The sequence below is a fragment of the Podarcis erhardii genome (assembly GCF_964252035.2).
Source record: "Podarcis erhardii genome assembly, chromosome: 6".
NCBI classification, from domain to species: domain Eukaryota; kingdom Metazoa; phylum Chordata; class Lepidosauria; order Squamata; family Lacertidae; genus Podarcis; species Podarcis erhardii.
In genome coordinates this window covers 22027687-22048780 of record NC_138510.1, presented here as the reverse complement: position 1 = coordinate 22048780, position 21094 = coordinate 22027687, and the positions used below count along the sequence as shown (strand labels likewise).

The 21094-nt window shown below is 41.5% G+C and overlaps 1 protein-coding gene across 3 annotated transcripts in view; it reads left to right on the top strand.

The window, feature by feature from the left end:
- The window catches only part of EYA2 (EYA transcriptional coactivator and phosphatase 2), a 129731-nt gene that overhangs the window by 72992 nt on the left and 35645 nt on the right, over positions 1–21094 (top strand). For all 3 annotated transcript variants that reach the window (XM_081867781.1, XM_081867779.1, XM_081867780.1), the window contains exons 6-9: positions 8932–8999; positions 12636–12816; positions 16267–16391; positions 17525–17608. In XM_081867781.1, the coding sequence (XP_081723907.1) occupies positions 8932–8999; positions 12636–12816; positions 16267–16391; positions 17525–17608 (458 nt within the window). The remainder of the gene's footprint in view (positions 1–8931; positions 9000–12635; positions 12817–16266; positions 16392–17524; positions 17609–21094) is intronic.

Below are 21094 nucleotides of genomic sequence, written 5' to 3'. Positions count from 1 at the left end.
TTACACTGCTGGAAACATTTGCCTGCCAGGCATTTTAAGTATAGCGAAGAACCTTCCGAATGTTCTTCTGAATAAATGGTGAGATATGACAAGTACAGGAACTTGTCAGTGTTGTTGGGGGTAGGATAGTAACTGATGTTACTGTGAAGGTACATCAGTTCTGACATTTTCAGGATGTGATTTAACATAGAATATATTTAAACCACGCAGCAGGAATGTCAGATTTGATGTACCTTCACAATAACACAGAAGGAAGGTGTGTACTTTGCTCAGCAAAATTGGCACGTTGTTGTATTTGCAGCATGAAAATATAATGAAATGTTATTTTTTATTTTTTTAAAAAGATAGAAGTGATCTACTATGTTAGAACAATTACCAACGGCAGATGAGAAAAATGGTGTTGACTCCTGGCATGAAAGGAAAAGGCTATATAGGTTTGTGGTTGGTTCATGATTCTAAAGCAGAACACATGTGTGGCTTGGAGAAAAGTCCATGAAGTTCAATCCGTGGCTTCCCTTCTTGCAAGGCTCTCAGGTGGCAGACTGGGAAACTTACTTGCTTGAGATCCTCAGCCAGCTGAAGTAGACAATATTGTTGTAGGTCCGAATCAGACTGCATTCAGACAGGACTTTATTCTGCTTAGACAATAATTTCCACATTCTATATGATCTGTCACATGATTGGAATGCCACTTCTGGAAAACTGTTGGAAGCTTGGCTTTCATTTCCATGTTCATTTGCTTCCGGAACAAATCTGTTTACAGGCGTTTTTAGCATCGTGATTTCATAGGATGAAATTTGGAGCTGAAATTCTGTCATACAGTTCTTTCTCGTCATTTGTAATTTAGCACAATGTGATGGTATGTTGATTTAAAAAAAAAAAAAAAACCAGTTCCAGAATGCAACAGGTAATGCAGTGTAAACAGAACAGTAGAATGTGGGATAGAAGTTCTAGCATTGTAATCAGGAAGACTTAAGGCAATTTCTCCCTTGCAGTACATTCATAACCTCTGAACCATCAAGAGATTAGTTGGGTGCATAAACAAGCCATCAGACCGAATGTTCCTATCACCTGTTACAACTCAAACACCAATGCTTTTCTTTTAAGTTCATTTACATGCTGAGCTGTGAGTGATGAAAAATCAAGTTATGTGCATGGGAACTCAGTTGACTTACTTGTTTCAGTAGTGAATGGTAGGCCCCAACCCTGAGATTACAGAAAATATAGTCAAATTCCTTGCTGTAAACATCAAGACTAGACCACAATTATTAAAGGGAAGATGAATTCTGAGCCAAAAAAAGTGTGTGTGTGTGTGTGTGTGTGTGTGTGTGTGTGTGTGTGTGTGTACGTACTGTTTCTGATTATTTTTGGCTTTATTTTAAAAGGTACAATTTATGTGCATGTATATTTTGTTTTTTCTCAGCTGCATTTGTTTAAATAACTCTGTACTGTATTTTATGTTTATGGTCTGTAGGCAAAATAAACCGAAACTATTTCATATAAAAGTTATGTAAATGCATGTGCACGCCAGCCCTAAAATGAATCTAAATAAACAGGTAAGGCCTGACTTCTGTAGGGGAGTAACTGAGCAGAAATCCCAAGGCATGACCTTGAAACAGCATCTAGGCTGATGTAAAATACTGCAGCCAGATGTAGGCCACAGAGTTCCATCATGTGAGAAAGATGAGACATGCATGTAACAATATGTAAAATGTAATAACATGTATCTAGTTAGTTTTCTTACCTACCCTTTTACCTTTGGGTCCCTGTGTAGGTAATGGGATATAAATTTGCACACTCTAAAATAAAGTGGGTGCCAGAATGAGAGACCTTCTGGGAACCAATTATATGCCAACTTGCTAGAAGAAAGGTGGGATATAAATGTAGAAAATAATTAATACAAAAATAACTGTTTTAAAGCCATAGCAGAGGTTACTGCAGTGGCTTGAGATTTCCCACAGGAAATAGGTACCAAGGCAAATTGGTCGTGGTGACAGAGAGTAACAGAAGTGGCCGGTTGCTGCTGTTCAGTGCTTAGTGAAAGTAGTCAGGTCGATTTTCATTTCACTGGGGATATGAGGTTCAGGGCCTGCGATTGGCAGACCAACGTGCTTGCCTAAGGTGGGAGGAAGCGTGGGTCCCAGGTAAGTCCCCTGGGAAGAGAGACGGATCGCTCAAACACTTTGGAAAGTGTAGCTCTGCGAGGGAAATAGGGGTCTCCTAACCGCACAGCATTCCTAGCAAACTACAGTTCCCAGGATGCTTTGGGGGAAAGTCATGACTTTTAATATGGTATAACAGTGCTTTAAATGTAAGTTACAGGGACGCGGGTGGCGCTGTGGGTTAAACCACAGAGCCTAGGGCAGGGGTCAGCAACCCGCGGCTCCAGAGCCGCATGTGGCTCTTTTACACCTTTGCCGCGGTTCCGGGACGGATACTAGCGAGGGGAGGAGGCGCATTGTGCGCCCAGACACTCCCCACTGTGGCAGGCGCTGTACTGGCTGTGACGTCGCATGGGGGCAGTGCGTGCGTTAGTCACGCACCGTCGGGACGTCATCGTCCCGCCCACTGTCAGATCGCGGCTCCGGAGATATATTTGTTTTAAATGTTGCAATGGTTTTGCGGCTCCCAGTTTTTTTTCTCTTCGGAAACGGGTCCAAGTGGCTCTTTTTGTCTTAAAGGTTGCAGACCCCTGGCCTAGGGCTTGCCGATCAGAAGGTCGGCGGTTCGAATCCCCACGACGGGGTGAGCTCCCGTTGCTCGGTCCCTGCTCCTGCCAACCTAGCAGTTCAAAAGCACGTCAAAGTGCAAGTAGATAAATAGGTACCGCCCCGGTGGGAAGGTAAACGGCGTTTCCATGCGCTACTCTGGTTCGCCAGAAGCAGCTTAGTCATGCTGGCCACATGACCCGGAAGCTGTATGCTGGCTCCCTTGGCCAATAAAGCGAGATGAGCGCCGCAACCGAAGAGTCGGTCACGACTGGACCTAATGGGCAGGGGTCCCTTTACCTTTACCTTTACAGATGTGGCAAGACAGAGCTTTGAGAGCCACGTGACCTGTTCTGTGTCCTCTAAGGAAGCGTCAGAACAGCGAAGGAAGCTGTTGAAGTCATAGTTAACGTCTATTATTTTGCGTGCTGAATGGGGAAAGGGGTGCCATTTTGTCCTTCCACTCAACAGGCGCCATTTGTATCATGCCTTTCCTCCAAGGAATTGAGAGCAGTGTGCACAGTCCCCCCACACCTAAGCCCCATATTTTAACCCTCACACCAAGCCTGTGAGGTAAGCTAGGTTTAGACAGGGACCGGCTAAAGGTCACCCAGGAAGCTTCATTGCTGAGGGGGAGTTTGAACTTGGGTATCTCCAGTCCTAATTCTAGTACTCCAGTCAGTACCTCAGGGTCTCTCCATACAAGCCCAGCAGAGCTAAAAACCCACACATTGTGCAAATATATTAAAAAGCTGTCACCAAGTGTTCTAAAATAGTGGTCGCTGTGAAGAACGATCTGATATTGTTTCAGATTTGGTCATGAAAAGCTACACATTTTTGCAGTCCTTGCTTGTTCCAATATACACTGGTACTGGAAAGAAAAGCATTGACTTTGGAACAACCTTCTGTGGATTGCGAATTTAACACTTTGCCTACGTAGCCACCAGGGTTGCCAGTTTGAAAAAAGAAGAAGGTTAAATTGCTCGTAGTTGCCCAAACTTTACTGGCACCCGTATATAAGTACTTAGGTTATAGCATACCCTAAATACTGAAACATATTAAAAAATCTTAAACTTGCCTCAGTGTACACTTACTTTCCAAGACCCGACTTTCTACCTAAATTTGGCATAGCTGCTTTTTCATGAAGTGATTTTACTGCCTCCACACGGGGCACTGGCAATGACTGCCACTTGTGAAAATGAGCAATGCTGCCAGTGGTTTTTATTGATCATGGCTTTTGTTGCCCTGGAAATTCCCTTCCAATGGGATTTCACTGGGTAGAAATGGAAATCTTGTCCCCAGAATTTATGCATTTCAGCTGCGATGTTGGGGTGGAGCAGAGGGATCAAGGTGTTTTATTTGCTAAAGTGGACAGTGAGGAATGGGGTTTTATAATCTGTGGTGGTCTTAAAACAAACATCTAGTCCTTTTACCTATCAATATACGCTAAAAAAGGACTGGGAAGGGAATTCTTGGCTGCACCTAATGTAATTGAACTACAACTCCCATCATCTCTCTATAAAGAGGCTGGATTTAATACGTAAGATAAAATGGTGACCCCTGGCCTTTGGTTTTTAAAATTATTTTCCCGTTGATTCAAGTAGAACTTTAGTACATTCAACCTGGGGCTTTACAAACCATGAATAACTATCTTCAATAATTGTGAAATTGCTTGTATTTGTGATGGCAAAAATTGTCTTGATTAAATTAGTTGTGCAATAGACTGTAGAAATGTCCATTAGCTGGTCCTATTCTGGCCTGCCACATTTTTTTATAATGATATATATATATATCTGTTGCAATTTGCCAGCATGGAAATGCTTGGCAAACATTGCAGGGATATTATATAGATATTACCAATAAGTCTTGTTAATTATGTGCAGTGCAGTGGGAACCCTTTCTTAAAAATATATATACTGCGCATCACAAGCTTACAAGCTTCCCCGTATCTGAAGAAGTGTGCATGCACATGAAAGCTCATACCAAGAACTAACTTAGTTGGTCTTTAAGGTGCTACTGGAAGGAATTTTTTTATTTTGTTTTGACTATGGCAGACCAACACGGCTACCTATCTGTAACTGAAGCTTACAAAAGTTACAGGCCCTCCAGGCATGTGGCCCACCAAGGTTGAGACAGGCTGCATCGCCTGGCTCAGGCACAGATTCAATTGTGTTAAAGTGTGGCACACATTTATTAAAGAAACATTAAAGGAATGGCAAATGGAATCAGCTTGTCATGAAAGGACGCAGGCTATTTCACTCATGGGTTTCCTAATGGTTTCAGTTTGAGTGTTGCCCTTATGTGCTCAGATGTTCTCATTTCACAATCCATCATTAGGAAAGCCCATGGCACGGGGTCAATTTAGAGTTTTCCTACCAAGTACTTTCCAGTACTGTATATCTGAAGGGCTGTTCCCCTCTAATACCTAGGTTGTTTTATTACCAGCTAAATGTTCTCTGTGTTACCTGTGAATGAGAGCATTGTGACATTTTAGCAGCTGATTTGATTGAACACAGATGTGAACTATGCTCCATGTGGAGAGGATCCAAAAGGAAAATATCTTGACTTGTGCTTCTGATTTTAAAGGAGCGCATGCGATCGAACGATAGCTGGATGACACAGGCCCACAATCACAATAGCTGAAAGGCAGGTGGAGGGCAGTCATAGCTCAGTGGAAAAGCCCATTTCCTGCATGGAAAAGGTCTGTGGTTCAAACCTTGGCACTTCCAGGCAGGGCTGGAAAAGACTGGAGAGCCACTGCCAACCAGTGTAGAATAGGGGTTTCCTAGGGCCCACCTGAGATGCCTTGAAAATTACTAGCCCCACCTGTCAGAAAATGGTGTTGCATGGGCAGAACCAGTCACAAAATGGTGGCAGTTTGGCATAGTTTTCTACTGATATCTAATTCATCTTCAGAAATTGCTAACTTCTTTGACACAGTGTCTTCCTTGTAGCAAGGAGTTCCACAGCCCATTCATTTTCCAGTTTGGCATCAACTTAAAACACATTTATTTGCTCTGGCATTTGTGAGATGTCAATTTAGTCTGTGTCATTCTGCAGTTTTAATTATGTTATTTTACCTGTTCTTGTTTATTCTGTTTGATGAGTGCTATTCTTTGTTCTGGTTATTGCAATCTGCCCTGGGATCTGTAATGGGGCAACACTTAGACTAAAGAGGAGGAAGTTGACAGGTGGGGGCAGTCTGAGGTTGGTGGGGCAGCACCCCACCTGCCCTGATGGACAAGCAAGGCAACAATAACACCTGAGTGGATTTAGAAAGAGCTTTTCATCAGCACCAGTCACTGCTGCTTCCCACCTGCCTTTCTGGTACTTACTGTATTTTTTGCTCTATAAGACTCACTTTTTTCCTCCTAAAAAGTAAGGGGAAATGTGTGTGCGTCTTATGGAGCGAATGCAGGCTGTGCAGCTAGCCCAGAAGCCAAAATAGCAAGAGGGATTGCTGCTTTCACTGCGCAGCGATCCCTCTTGCTGTTCTGGCTTCTGAGATTCAGAATATTTTTTTTCTTGTTTTCCTCCTCCAAAAACTAGGTGCGTCTTGTGGTCTGGTGCATCTTATAGAGCGAAAAATACAGGTACTGGCATGTGTACTTTGCGATGGACTCTTATTGGGCCCTAAGTGATCAAGCTAGGGAAGGAAATTTACCTGTCCCCCCTCTAACAGCCAACTGCAAGTAAAGTTTTTCACCTTTGTTGTGGCAAATAAGTGGAATGCTCTGCTGATAGAGATTCAGCAGACACCTTATGTTCTAATCTTTTAGAGCCTGCTGGACAATTTTCTGTGCCGCCAAACACAGGCAATTAGGAAAACATCTTTCCTTAATAGTTAGTTGAAAGCCTCTGATTTTGTTTTATTTTTCATGTTTTTTATTATTATAAGGATGTTGGTGTAAATGGCTTTGTTTTTTATGATAAAGTGGCAAACACAGATAAATATATAAAATGAGTGCATTATGTATCACTTAAGTGCATCAGTAAGCCATTGAATGTCAGCAAAACTCTCAGTTGAAAATTCTCTTATTTCTAGTCAAAGCAGTCTCTGATACTGAGCAGACATGGAGAAATAATTCAGAATATCATAGTCTAGGAAGAGGATGCATACTGATACTAACAGGCCATGATTGAGGCTCCCCCCTTCTCCAAAGTCATCAGCCCTTCATAAATATATCTAGTTCTGTGTTAAGTGATCTCTTTGATCCTCCAGTGGTTGCAAGGTGAGTGTTACAGAATTTTACACCTCTTACAGTTTGAAAACTTCCTTCCTCTTCCACTTCAGCAAGAGTTTTTCTGGTAGGGGCAAACAAACAACTCACTTCTGTTGCTTTGCCTTCGATTCATCCAGCCCTGGTCTTTGAACATGCGTGAATTTTAAGTGCTGAGTCTAGAGAGATTTTTTTTTTTTGCTTGGAAATGCAAAGCTGTTGACACATAGCTGCTTCTATGATTTATCCCCTTGGCATGAATGCTCCCAAGCTGAGCCCAGGGCAGGGCTGGGTGGAGAATACCCAAATGAAGCGGTGTCCCAGACTGGCACCCTTAAGGCAAGCTCCACATCATTGAGAAATCATTAGCTCTTGACCTTTCCTGTGCTTTTAATTCCTCCCCCCCTCCCCTTGTGCAAAATGTTTTTTAAAGGCCAAATGTGATGGCAAATTAGTTCTGGAAGCAGATTCTCCTCCTAGAGTGGGGTGGTTTTCTTTCTTTCTTTTTTTGGCATGAGATTTATTTCTCTCTGCATGTGCTTTTGTGACTGACTGCACTTGGCGAGCTGCAGTTTGTTCAGCTGTCCATTCCCCTGCCTAATCTAGGGTCTTAAAATAAAAACAAACAAGCGGATATTCGGAGAAAGGACGCAGCATGGAGACACTGAGAAGCATTTGTTCCTGTGCTTTGGCTAAAACAACGCTCCACTGGTCCCATGTACCAAGTCTTTGCTTTACGGCTAAAGATGCTGGCAGTTCCTACAATGAGAAACTGTGTCAAGGAGTTGGTTCATCAAGTTCTTCTTAAATAGAAAGTTGCCTGGGGTTTTTTTTTGGGGGGGGGATGGTGGTGGTGGTAGACAACAACAGAGGAGGTAAGCTGGGGAAACTCAGCCAGATGGGCGGGGTATAAAAATAAATTATTATTATTATTATTATTATTATTATTATTATGTACTGAAGTTCTCACCCTGGGCCAGCAGGGGGATACAGTAGATAGTTATGCAAATGAAGGATCGAAAGTGACGTTCAGTGATTGGATGGATACTGTAGATAGTTATGCAAATGAAGGATCGAAAGTGACGTTCAGTGATTGGATAGTTTTAGAAAGTTGTTACAGTAACAAGGTACTGGAGCTCTATATAAGCCGGCTGACTGAGCCCTTCAGTTCAGTTCTGTTCTGGCCTCTGAATAAACAAGAGCTGTTTGAAGAATCGCTGTGTCGTCTGATATGTTCACCCACAACTTAACAATTATTATTATTATTATTAGCTAATTTCTGTTCAATCCAGGGCCATTTTGCCAGGGATATGTCAAATGTGTGGCATGGATGTGACCTTAGTTCATCAGTTCAGCTGTAAAAGAATAACATCGCCTATCTATAAGCCACTTGAAACCAGCTTTCCAAATATATTGGAATGTGGTGCGCTTCTGGATTTCAACCAGTTAGGAGTTCCAGAAGCAGGGGGCTACCACAGAAAAGGCCATTTCTCTTGTGCATGACACTCTGCCTGCAAAATGGTAGTTTAGTTGTTGTTTTTAACATACCCCTTCCTAAAATAACACATTCCTCAGAAAGATGCAGTAGTGATATAAGAAGGAATTATTTTTGTTATTTTAATTGGTGCTTAAGAAATGCAGAGTGACAGGATGTTTTCATAAGGCAAGTACCTGAAAAGGTGAGGTTTCAGAATCTTAGCGTAGTCTTGCAGGAATCCTGACCTAGGGTGGTCAAATACTTCTGACGTGGTACAAAGCAGCTTCATATGTTGACCACCGTGGGAACTGGATGCTGGACAAGGTGGGACTTTGGCCTGATCCAGCAGTGTCATCTTATGTTCCGAAATCCTTAAGCTCCTAAAATCTTCCTTACCAATTGACAGGTTATACAGAAGATCAAGTAAAGGCAGGGCGAGGACCCGCCCTCTGAGGATAATTTTGCCATTTGTATTGGGTTTAATGGAATTCTATTACCTATCTTGTTTCTTCTTCTATTCTCTTAGGCACCTCAGGGATTTACCAGGGGCCCAATGGCCTGACGAGTTCTGCAGGGTTCAGCACAGTGCACCAGGTACAACTTTAACCATTTTTTAAAAAATGTCCTGATAAGGAGGTGGTTCATATTTCAGCTGCATGGACATGAGTAACTTCCTTGATACTTGTCTCTGATTATTAAACATAATGTCTCATTCTTAAGGGACAAAAAGCGTACGTCTCTATGGACGCTTACAGATCTCAACGGCTTGACAAGGGACTTGGAAACCAAATGCTTTCGAAATCAACCAAACACTCCTTCCTCCACCTCCCCCTCCCTTCTTCCTCTAACCAGTCCCGGCCCAATCTCAGCACTTTGGGTGTGACGCTGAAAACATGTCACAATGGGGACACCACAGTATCACATGAACATCTTTTTTTGAAAATTGGCAGTTTCCATCATCTTGCAGAGAGTGCCAGCTTATTTCTTGGCTTTCGGTAACAGATGTGAATCAACATTCTAAAGCATCACTCAGAGACGCTTGCGAATATGAAGCCATCGGAGCCTGTTTGCGCTCTTCCTAATTTGGACGTACACCTGTTGATGAACTTCATGCTTTGCATAAGTTAGCACCTTTAAATATAAAGCATGTGTATAAATATATGATGTGGATAACATTACATGCAGAAACACTATATTCTATAGAATCATAGAATCATAGAGTTGGAATAGAATCATAGAATCATAGAGTTGGAATCATAGAGTCCAACCCCCTGCCAAGCAGGAAACACCATCAGAGCACTCCTGACATATGGTTGTGAAGCCTCTGCTTAAAGACCTCCAAAGAAGGAGACTCCACCACACTCCTTGGCAGCAAATTCCACTGTCGAACAGCTCTTACTGTCAGGAAGTTCTTCCTAATGTTTAGGTGGAATCTTCTTTCTTGTAGTTTGGATCCATTGCTCCGTGTCCGCTTCTCTGGAGCAGCAGAAAACAACCTTTCTCCCTCCTCTATGTGACATCCTTTTATATATTTGAACATGGCTATCATATCACCCCTTAACCTCCTCTTCTCCAGGCTAAACATGCCCAGCTCCCTTAGCCATTCCTCATAAGGCATCGTTTCCATGCCTTTGACCATTTTGGTTGCCCTCCTCTGGACACGTTCCAGTTTGTCAGTTACAGATAGGTAGCCGTGTTGGTCTGCCATAGTCAAAACAAAATAAAAAAATTCCTTCCAGTAGCACCTTAAAGACCAACTAAGTTAGTTCTTGGTATGAGCTTTCGTGTGCATGCACACTTCTTCAGAAGAAGTGTGCATGCACACGAAAGCTCATACCAAGAACTAACTTAGTTGGTCTTTAAGGTGCTAATGGAAGGAATTTTTTCAGTTTGTCAGTGTCCTTCTTGAACTGTGGTGCCCAGAACTGGACACAGTACTCCAGGTGAGGTCTGACCAGAGCAGAATACAGTGGCACTATTACTTCTCTTGATCTAGATGCTATACTCCTATTGATGCAGCCCAGAATTGCATTGGCTTTTTTAGCTGCCGCGTCACACTGTTGGCTCATGTCAAGTTTGTGGTCAACCAAGACGCCTAGATCCTTTTCACATGTACTGCTCTCAAGCCAGGTGTCACCCATCTTGTATTTGTGCCTCTCATTTTTTTTGCCAAGTGCAATACTTTACATTTCTCCCTGTTAAAGTTCATCTTGTTCGTTTTGGCCCAGTTCTCTAATCTGCCAAGGTCGTTTTGAAGTGTGATCTTGTCCTCTGGGGTGAGAATGCTTGCTATATGAGAATGCTTGCTCATAAAGATTGGTGTAGACCAAGTATGAAGTCACTATGCTTCTTTTGTTTGTGCAAAGGCTGAAATATAAGCATTCAAAGTTAAACAAATCACTGAGGCTATAGGGGAATAAAAGTATCTTAAAGAATTACATCCGAAATTCAGTTTCCCATAAGCTTTGAAAGAACTTCCTGTTTCGGGGCTGTTAGGAGAACTTCCTGTTTCGGGGCTGTTAGGGCCCACACCAGTGATAAAGGCACATACTTTTAGATGGTTCCAGTAGGCATAGCCGATTGGTGCCTCCACATGTTGGACTACAGTTTCCATCACACCTGATCATTGATCATGCTGGCCAGGGCTGATGGAAGTTGCAGTCCAACATCTGAAATGCATGATGTTGGCTGCCCCGTGTTAGAAGGTTGCAGCAAACCAGAACATGAAATCATGGATTGCTTTGACGACCATGGTTAAGTTTAAGTTTCTCTGCCTCTGTAACCTCTGCATGCAAGTGAGAAACTGGTTTTTATGCGGTTTCCTTCTTGCATGCTGCTTGGGAATAGAGCTTAGCTTAGCAAGCTAAACCATGGTTTCACTGTGAGATTGGGAACGTGTGGCATCACAACAGAGTCACGCGCAATTGCTGCTGAGCTAAACTTTCGAACCTTCAGCTGCTTGTTGCTAGTCTGTAGGACTGCTGGACCTGTCAGAGAATATAGCTGAGGTTGTTGGATGTGAACTGTGGCACAACCTAATAAATTTCATGGAAAGGTACCGTAATTTATTCCGGGCTTCTTTGCCCAGTACACTGTTAGGAGGTACACATTAAAGGAGGATGTGCACATTTCTCTGAGTGTGCAATATGAATGAATACATGCTGCAAAGAGCCACATTTTGCAGTGTTGTCTTGTGGTATATACATAGAACTGGTTCACACATAACATTTGAATATGATTTGGCACTATGAGAACAAGCCATGCTCTCCATATTCCCCCGCCACTCCCATGCCCCACTTGAGTGAATTTGTTCCTGGTTTCATCAAACCATAGTTTTTGGTATATGTGAAATTTGAAATGACAAGCTATGGCTTGAGCTCACTCCCCAAACCAGGGTTGCAGAAAACAGCAGTCTTGATTTAAGTAAGAAGAACCGGGCTGGAGAAAGCCATCTAGTGGAACTCTCTACTCTCACAATAGCAAACCAGATGCCCATGGGAAATCCCAAGCAGAACCTCAGTGTAACATCACCATCCAGTGAGTGGTATTCAAAGACATATTGCTTGATGGGATAAGAGCAAACCATGGTTTGATGAAAGCAGGAAGTAATTCAGTGGAAGGGGATCAGGCTGAGGAGTTGATTAAGCACAAAGCTTTTATAGCTATATGCCGGATCATAGATCTGAGCCGTTGTATAATTTAGTCATGTACTGGCCTTGCAGTTCACAGGTATACAGCAGGTGTTGATTTTTTTAATGTGCATCCCCTAAAAGTGTTTTAACAACCACCAGGTAGATGGGACTCACTTCTGTATAAATGCAGTGTGCAAGAGGAAAAACAAGTGGGGCAAGACTACACGCTTTTAAAATGTGCAATAGTTTTATTTTATCACATTTTCACATTGACGTTGTGGTGCAGCTATTTAGAAAAAAATGAAGAAGTGCCATTACATGCATGCAGTCCCATGTTGCTTGATTCCTGGCACTAGATTTCATGAAATAAGCAAGTTACCGTCAGCGCTTCCTGGCAAATGCAGCAAATTCAAAGGTGATGCTACTTCTGCAAAACGTAGTTGTGCACAGAAGTGGGGAATATGATAATGGTAAGAATAATGGGGAAATATTTGTAAGCCTGGTTATATTTAGCCTGCAAAGTGCATAACTCTTAATTAGGTGTGCTACTTTTCAAACATTTGGAGAATGATTAGCGTTGCTGTCTCTTCTTTCAAAGGAGTATTCTTCATATCCCAGCTTCACCCAAAGCCAATATTCACAGTATTACAGCTCTTCCTACAACTCTTCTTACATGTCTGCAAATAGCATCAGTCCATCAGCTATCCCAACATCGACCTACTCGCTCCAAGAGTCTTCGCACAACATTAACAACAGTCAGAGCACCGAATCACTTTCTGGTAGGTGACTTTAATGATTGGAAATCCCTCCCCTGTTTAAAATGAACTTACAAGTACAACTATGTGCAGGGCTTAAATTTTAGCTAGGGTGCAGGATCCTGTTTTTAGGATATTTCAGGACCAGTAAAATATGAATGGCAATGGCTCAAGGTGAGTGCAGAGTATCTTTATTTTAGTACTAAATATACAAATCCAGATCCTACAAATCTAAGAATACGGGATTGGGGGCGGGGGGGGGGGGAATCCCAAACCAAACGGTGTAACTTCTAGGCAGGAGCAGTTGGCAGGGCGCGGCTGTGTTCCAGAGCTGCCCTCCTAGCAGTAGAGCCGTCGCTACTTTCTTTGATGGTTGCAGGGCAGGGGTGAAGTCAAGGCTGCTTGAGCACACTGGTGGAGCCCAGCATTGCACCCACACAGCCACAACCTCGTTGCTCCATCCTCGGGCTGCCCAGGTGAGCAGCAGGGATGCTGCTATTGGGAGAGTGGCCCCGCAGCACCGCTACCCCTGTGCTATCTGCTCCTACTTCCAGCTAAGCTTCAGTTGTGGTGCTTCTTTTCCCGCAACCCCTCAATCCTTGCAGCATAAACTATACATTAGTTTCTGTGGATGATGTATTGGGAGATATGTTTAGATTTCCCGTGTGTTAAAGAAAATACAAGACTTTCTTATGATATACTGAATACAATAATAGATTAACAGTGCAGTTGGATTCAGTAGGGCTTGCTCCTAAGTAAATGCAGCTTTAAACTAATAATAATAATAATAATAATAATAATAATAATAATAATAAAAAAAAATTTAAAAATAATGAACTGAAAATAAATAGGCAGTTTAAAATAAAGCCTTTAAAAAAACACATTGCTGTTAACTTAAAAGGTCTCGGAAATAGAACAGATAATAATAACATGTTGTTCTGTGTCCTAAGCAACAATCATGGTGGTTATTGTCAGGCACATATCCCAAGGGTGCCACCCCAAAAAAGACCTTCACCAGTAATCACTTTTCTGGTTTGAAGTGCCAGAGGATCCAGAGAAGGATCTCAGCTGCTGATCTTAACTGAGAGGCAATTTCATATGGAATAAGTCAGTCCTTCATCTACTCTGAACTCAGACGGTTTAGGACAGGGCTTGAAAAGTAAGAACCATCACTTTAATCAGTGTCCAAAAACATAGTGCAAGTCAATGAAGCTCTTTCGATATTAGTACAATAGAGCAAACTTTGTTATTTGCCATAAGAGTGTGAATATTGGCATCAAATCATTAGGGCAGCACAATTCTGTCCCCCCAAAAAGCTAAATATAATACTGTATTAATTAGGGGCTCACAATAATGATATTAAATTTAGAAAAGGCTGATGAAATGCTGAAAGAAGGCTAATGGAAGGGAAATTATTTCACATCTAGAAAGCATTAGTCCCAGTGCAGCTGTAGTTAGATGCAACAAGTCAAGATCAGACAGAGAAGAAAGCAAGACAAGTGACTGAAACTGAAATTCTGTCATTAAATAGCTGTCTGTAGGAAGAGGGCACATAATCATCATCAACAATAGCAGCAAATACCACTGCTCTCATATTATTTTCTAGAAACAAAACATTTTTTAAGCAACCACTTATAAGTTCTTAGTTTAACAAGCATTCATACTGATTGAGGGCCTTTTAAATAAAGCTACAGATAGCAGGCTAAGTAAACAATGAGCTCCATGTTTATTTTATTTCTTTTAAATAAATGCCCTTCCATACTTCTTGAAGTGATCCATGATCTATTGGAGTGCTTAGTTTTTAACTATCAATTATGGGCTTAAATGTCATGATCTTCCAATGTTCTGTTGGAATGCAGTCAATATATCACTTCCCCAGCGAAATTTTCATTGGCAGGCTATATCATTTTTATAAAGCACCACGTCATTTGTGGATAATCTCTGTATGTACAACCCAAAGTGCGGTGTGCTCACTTAAGGAACAACCCTGCACATCTGTTGTTAGTCAAACAGAAAAAAATATAGTAAATTAAAGCAAAACAAAATGCTAACGCAGATTACTGCAAAATTACTTTGGAGTATTTCCCCCTTGTTAGATTTGATCTCAGCCTGAGATTTCAAAATCCTTCCCATGAAAAAAAGTGAACCAGATTCCTATTTAAAATGCTACATCTGAATTGCTAGAGGGATTGGAGAGCTCCATATAAAAGGAAAAGAAAATTGAAGTCAGTGGTATTCAAAAAGGTTATTTAAAATGTGGTCTCTTATCAACATTAACATTGTCCACAATAAACACCACTTAAAGACCCAAGGCAAGTAACAATTCTTTTATTATTTCAAAAAATTCAGAACTCTGTTAAGCTGTTTGGCTGAATTAAAACTTCCATTCTAAGCATGTTTGCTTGAAAAATAAATAAAACCTCTATTGATTTTAAGTGGAACATTATTCGAAATTGGGCAAACCTTTTCTTCAGACTATGTTGCAAGCTGTTAAAATTGTGTTACATTTTGATTTTTTGCAATTTTAATTAAAAATTGTAATTCAACTTATAAAATATCCCTGTTTTCATTGAGGTGTTGGGTGGGAACCCATTGTTTTCTGGGTTAAAATGTGAAACAGGTGTGATGAAATGTTAAAAGGTTTTTGAAGATGCTTCGAAACCTTTTTTTAAACATGTAATACCTCCTAGGGTGAGATAGATAGATAGATGATAGATAGATAGATAGATAGATAGATAGATAGATAGATAGATGATAGATAGATAGATAGATAGATAGATAGATAGTAGATAGATAGATAGATAGATAGATAGATAGATAGATAGATAGATAGATAGATGATAGATAGATATAGATCTGTAGTGCTGCATTATTTCTGTAGAATAATTAGTTTTCTTTTCTTTTTTAAAAAAGGGGAGTTATACTACTATAAAAGAGTAATTTTACCCCCTTGGTGTTCTAAAAAATCACAGGGTTACTAATCGCCCTGTCCTTTTGCACTGCTGTATTCAAATGATCAAGATCTGAACAGAATCAGCTGAGATAAGACAAGAGACAAGGGAATTGGTTCCCATCAACTTAGCAGACAAGCCCTACATTACAACCAAACCATCAAATGCATCTTTTGCAAGGTGTGTGGCTTCCTGATTTGGTCTGAAGAATTGCTAAACAGGCACAGGCAAACTTGGCCCTCCAGATGTTTTGGGACTACAACTCCCATTATCCCTGACCACTGGTCCTGTTAGCTAGGTATGATGGGAGTTGTCATCCCAAAACATCTGGAGGGCTGCATTTGCCTAAGCCTGTGCTAAGATGTTAGCAAATACCATGGTGATTTGCTGAAGGATCTTACAATTGTCATTTCTGCTTCTTTGATGATAAGTGGAACACTGTTGTGTAGTTTTTCAAGAAGCTCAAAAACCATAACATAGGAAGTTGGCTTTGAGTAGGATTCTTTTATATATATATCTGTAGGTGAATATACAACACCTGTAAAAGACACAGATACAGACAGGCAGCACAGAGGGACGGATGGAAAGCTACGAGGGCGATCGAAAAGAAACAATGATCCCTCCCCATCAGCTGACACTGAAATTGAGGTAAGATGTCTAGAGGGTTTCTTTCACCCCAACCCTATTTCATTTGTATTTGACTAAAACCAGAGCAGTAGACCTATTGAAATTAATGGACCTAGTCAATTTCATTAGTTTCAATGGCACTACACTGAGTAAAATTTAGGCTTACCAACCTGTAACTCTAGGTTTTTCCCTACTGAAATTAAATAATATAGTTACCAGATAACTTGTTTCCTCCACAAGTTTTTAAAATCATTGCTGTTATTTTGACTTATGAGTAGAATATATTTCAAAACGGATTATTGTAACATGTACATCTGGTAGAAAAACTATGCAGATGTAACCTTTCACCCTTATTGTGGTTTCTTGATTCTGTTTTTCTTCATATGATGTAACCCAGGGAGGTTCATAAAATACCCGGTCTGGCTTCAGGTTTGAAGGGACCTTTGGCCAAGTGTCTTCTGTTAGGCTCCCTCTCAGCATTGGTGTAAGCTTATCTGGTGGTGGCCTGTTTTAATTTCCCACAATGCCCTAGAGTGATGCTACTTCAGGGGAATTGTGGGAAATCAAAATGGTTGCTTGCTACTGCCACCACCAGGTAAACCTTTGGTAAGGGCCCAAGGCAGACGTCAGTGCTGGTGGATTCAGCTGGGTTTCCTGTGGGAAATTCAGTGGCACAGCTGATCCCTGCAGAAAGCCAGCTGGATGTGTGGTGACATCAAGCCCGCTGATTTGAAGTCCCAAAGATAATCAGCTGATTTTATGGCGATCTCAGGTGATTGACAGGTGGGTGGTCCTGACACTCCTTTCAAACTTGGGCCATAAGTGGTGGAGGAGATAAGGATCTGGCACACTGTGGCCAGATCAAGTTCCCCAACCTTTATGTAAAAGAAAAGATCTTATAAAGGGTTTGTATGATAGGCAGGTGTCATAAGGAGAGAAAATATGGAGTTGTTTCTAGAAGCAACCAATGTTCAGCTGGCTAAGGTGATGGAACTGGATGAGTGAAGATAACAAGAATGTGTTGATGATATATATCTAGTCTAAGATATCTGGAGAGCACTGGTTTGAGGAAGGCTGGATCCCAAACAAATATATTCCTGCAACTAATATGGTATGATTTTTGTCTTCCCCAACCCCTCTGTCTTTCACCACAGCGTGTTTTTGTGTGGGACTTGGATGAGACGATAATTATTTTTCACTCCTTACTCACGGGAACGTTTGCATCCAGATATGGGAAGGTATTGTGGAATTTTTCTTCTCCCTCCCCCCTCCAACCGCCCCCGTTGCTGCTTGTCCACCCAGAACACATTGAAAATTATAAGGGCGGCTTAATACGCCAGCTTTTCTAGCAGATGTTGCTCATTTTTCTTCAGAATATATTTAATATAACTAAGTCCAGTGGTATTTCCCTCAAACATGTGAAAATTTAATTAACATCCCATCACAAGGCCAAGAGACTCAAGTTCTTCAAAAGAGTATTGTTCGACTTCTCCAAAATAGGACAATGAGCTGTTTTTCTTGTCAAGGTTTTTCGCTCTCAAAAAAGAAAAGAAAAACAATTTATTAAGCAGACATGATACAAGAACTCCTGCTCGATCAAGGTACCAGTTATTTTAGATAGACTCCCCTCTGCCCAGCACCTGGTTGGGGCTTTTCTCAGATAAGGCTTGTGTAAAAGAGATAAACGCAAATAGCAGGCTTTGTGTGATGTATCTGGTACTGGACTGTGCCATTTTGGACTGCAGGTGTGGTTTGAATGTCTCCTCAAGCTAAAAACCACAGGAACAAACCTCCCTCAAAATTCAAAATTAGCATTTGCAACTAGTCAACTAGTCATAAAGTCTGTTTGCTGCCTCTTCTATCAGAGGCAGCATGTCTCTAAGGGTGGATGAGTTACCGTATTTTTTGCTCTATAAGACTCACTTTTTCCCTCCCAAAAAGTAAGGGGAAATGTGTGCGCGTCTTATGGAGTGAATTCAGGCTGCGCAGCTATCCCAGAAGCCAGAACAGCAAGAGGGATTGCTGCTTTCACTGCGCAGCAATCGCTCTTGCTGTTCTGGCTTCTGAGATTCAGAATTTTTTTTTCTTGTTTTCCTCCTCCCAAAACTAGGTGCGTCTTGTGGTCTGGTGCGTCTTATAGAGCGAAAAATACGGTACTTATTGAGCATTCATCCTGATTTGCTTGCAGGAAGCTTACATGGAGGTTAGATTATCTCTGGTTGTTATATCTGACTTCTGTTGTCAAAGGTGATTTCCCTCTCAATACCAGTTGCTGGGAATCACAGGTGGGCAGAGTGCTCTTGTGCTCAGGCACCTGGTTGGCCACTGTGAGAACAGGATGCTGGACTTGATGGGCCACTGGCCTAATTCAGCAAACTCTTCATTCATCCCACACTCTTCAATGCATTTCCCTCTTGCTTTCCAAACTGCGAAAACTGTGATTATTTTAAAAAGCAGATTTGTTGTGCTAAGGTGACAGAGCCCTGTACAAAAATATAGAGCCCAGTTTCAAAACTGTTTGACTTTCATGACTCTGTACCAAGGAACTCTGGGAAACTGGTACTGTGAAAGTGCAGAGACATGCAACGTGAGCCATTTTCCCTCCTCTCCTTCAGGTAGAGAACTGAGCCCTAACTTCATACCAAAACGTAATTTCATTTTTCGTCCCCACCTATCATGTCATATGACATTTCGTCAGAGGTCATGTCTGCAAGTAGCAAAAGATGCATGAATTCACATAACTTTCTCATTTGCAATTATTGTGAAGCAATAATTAATAACCACAACAGACCTCTAAAGCAGGTGGTCATCATTTTATTTGTTTTCTAATTACAGTTTCGCTTTTTTCTTTTTCTTTTTTACTGATAATGACAAATGAATTCAAAACCTCTTTGAGTTAGAACATGCTTAAGTACTTTAATATGGAGTGGAAGAGGCTGTGTTTGCTATTTATTAGATTGAGATGACCAACTTGGCAGTTGTTCGAACAGCCTTGAACACTGCTGCTATGGCTGTGGGAATATAATTTGACATCATTTTATGATTCTACCAGCTGGGCTTGTTTTATGATGGTTATAACAAGCCGGATGTATAATTAGCAAGATGGATTTATTGTCTGCCTTTAGATGTGGGCAAATGTAAAAAGTCCTAAAATATTGTTCATCATGTAGAAACCTGCTAAAGTGTTTGGAAGGTTTCTGGTATCTCCTTGTGAAAGGAAAGTCCATGTGATTGAAGAGGATACTCTATACTAGTGCCTTTTAGCGCTCCTGAGGCATTTGACAACCAGCAGGAAGCAGAATTTAAATGGTGATTCCTCACAACACTTAATATAGCACTGTACTGTGGTCAATATTGTTCTATAATGTTTGCTCAGAATTGAGCCTAGTTTTCATCAAAGGTCCCCTGTAAGTATAATTAGAATCTTTCTCTCTGTGGCTTTTGCCTCTGTAATAGTTTCCTGTTCAGGATGGCAACAGCAATTGATGAATTGAACCTCAGTCAGTCAGTTTATGACCCCTGCTGGGGATAGGGTGCTTCAATTGTAAGTTTCCTTCCCATCTGAAGGCAGCCCTGTTTAGGGAAGTTTTTAATGTGTGACAGTTTAATGTATTGTTAATCTTTGTTGGAAGCTGCCCAGAGTGGCTGGGGAAACCCAGCCAGATGGGGGGGGGGGTACAAATAAATTGTTGTTGTTGTTGTTGTTAGTGTGTGTGCATGTGTAGAAACTTTAAAAAGAAGATGAAGAGATCAATATTTAAAGTGCCCCCTGTCATCCACAGGAAATGGGAACTGACTGACGATGAGGCACATAATCTTCTTCTTCGGCGATCACTCATAGCTGAGTAAGATCGTCTTCCATAAACATGGTTTTAACAATGAGTTTGTAAGTGACTGTGGAGGCCAATTCTGGATCCACACGTCCTTCCACAGTGGGGACATTGGTTTCTGGGTGGGAGGTGATCACAGTGTGGATTTCCCAAGCATGCCATCCTCTTAGCACTTTTCTACCTTGTGTCCTGAGTTCGAGTGTCTTCAAAGCCCATGACACCTTTGGTAAAGGCTGTTCTCCAACTGGAGCACTTGTAGGACAGTGTTTCCCAGTTGTCAGTGTGTATACTACATGTTTTTTTTAGATTTGCCTTGAGACAGTCTTTAAACCTCTTTTGTTGACCACCAGCATTACACTTTCCATTTTAAGTTCGGAATAGAGTAGTTGCTTTGGAAGACGATCATCAGGCATCCACACAACATGACCAGTCCACCGAAGTTGATGTTGAAGAATCATTGCTTCAACACTGGTGATCTTTGCTTCTTCCAGTACACTGATATTAGTTTGCCTTTCTTCCCAAGTGATGTGTAAAAAAATTTGGAGACACCGTTGGTGGAATCTTTTGAGGAGTTGGAGATGGCATTTATAAGTGATCCATGTTTCACAAGCATATAGTAAGGTTGGTAGTACAATAGCTTTGTAAACAAGCATTTTGGTTTCCCTGCGAATGTCCCGGTCCTCCAACACTCTGCACTTCAGTTGGGAGAAAGCTGCACTCGCAGAGCTCAGGCAATGCTGGATTTCGGCATCAATGTTGGCCCTTGTGGAAAGATAACTGCTTAGGTAGAAGTGATCAACATTTTCCAACGTCACACCGTTGAGTTGGATTTGTGGCATTGCAGAGGGGTTATTTTGTACTTGTTGGTACAGCGTTTTGGTTTTTGGGATGTTG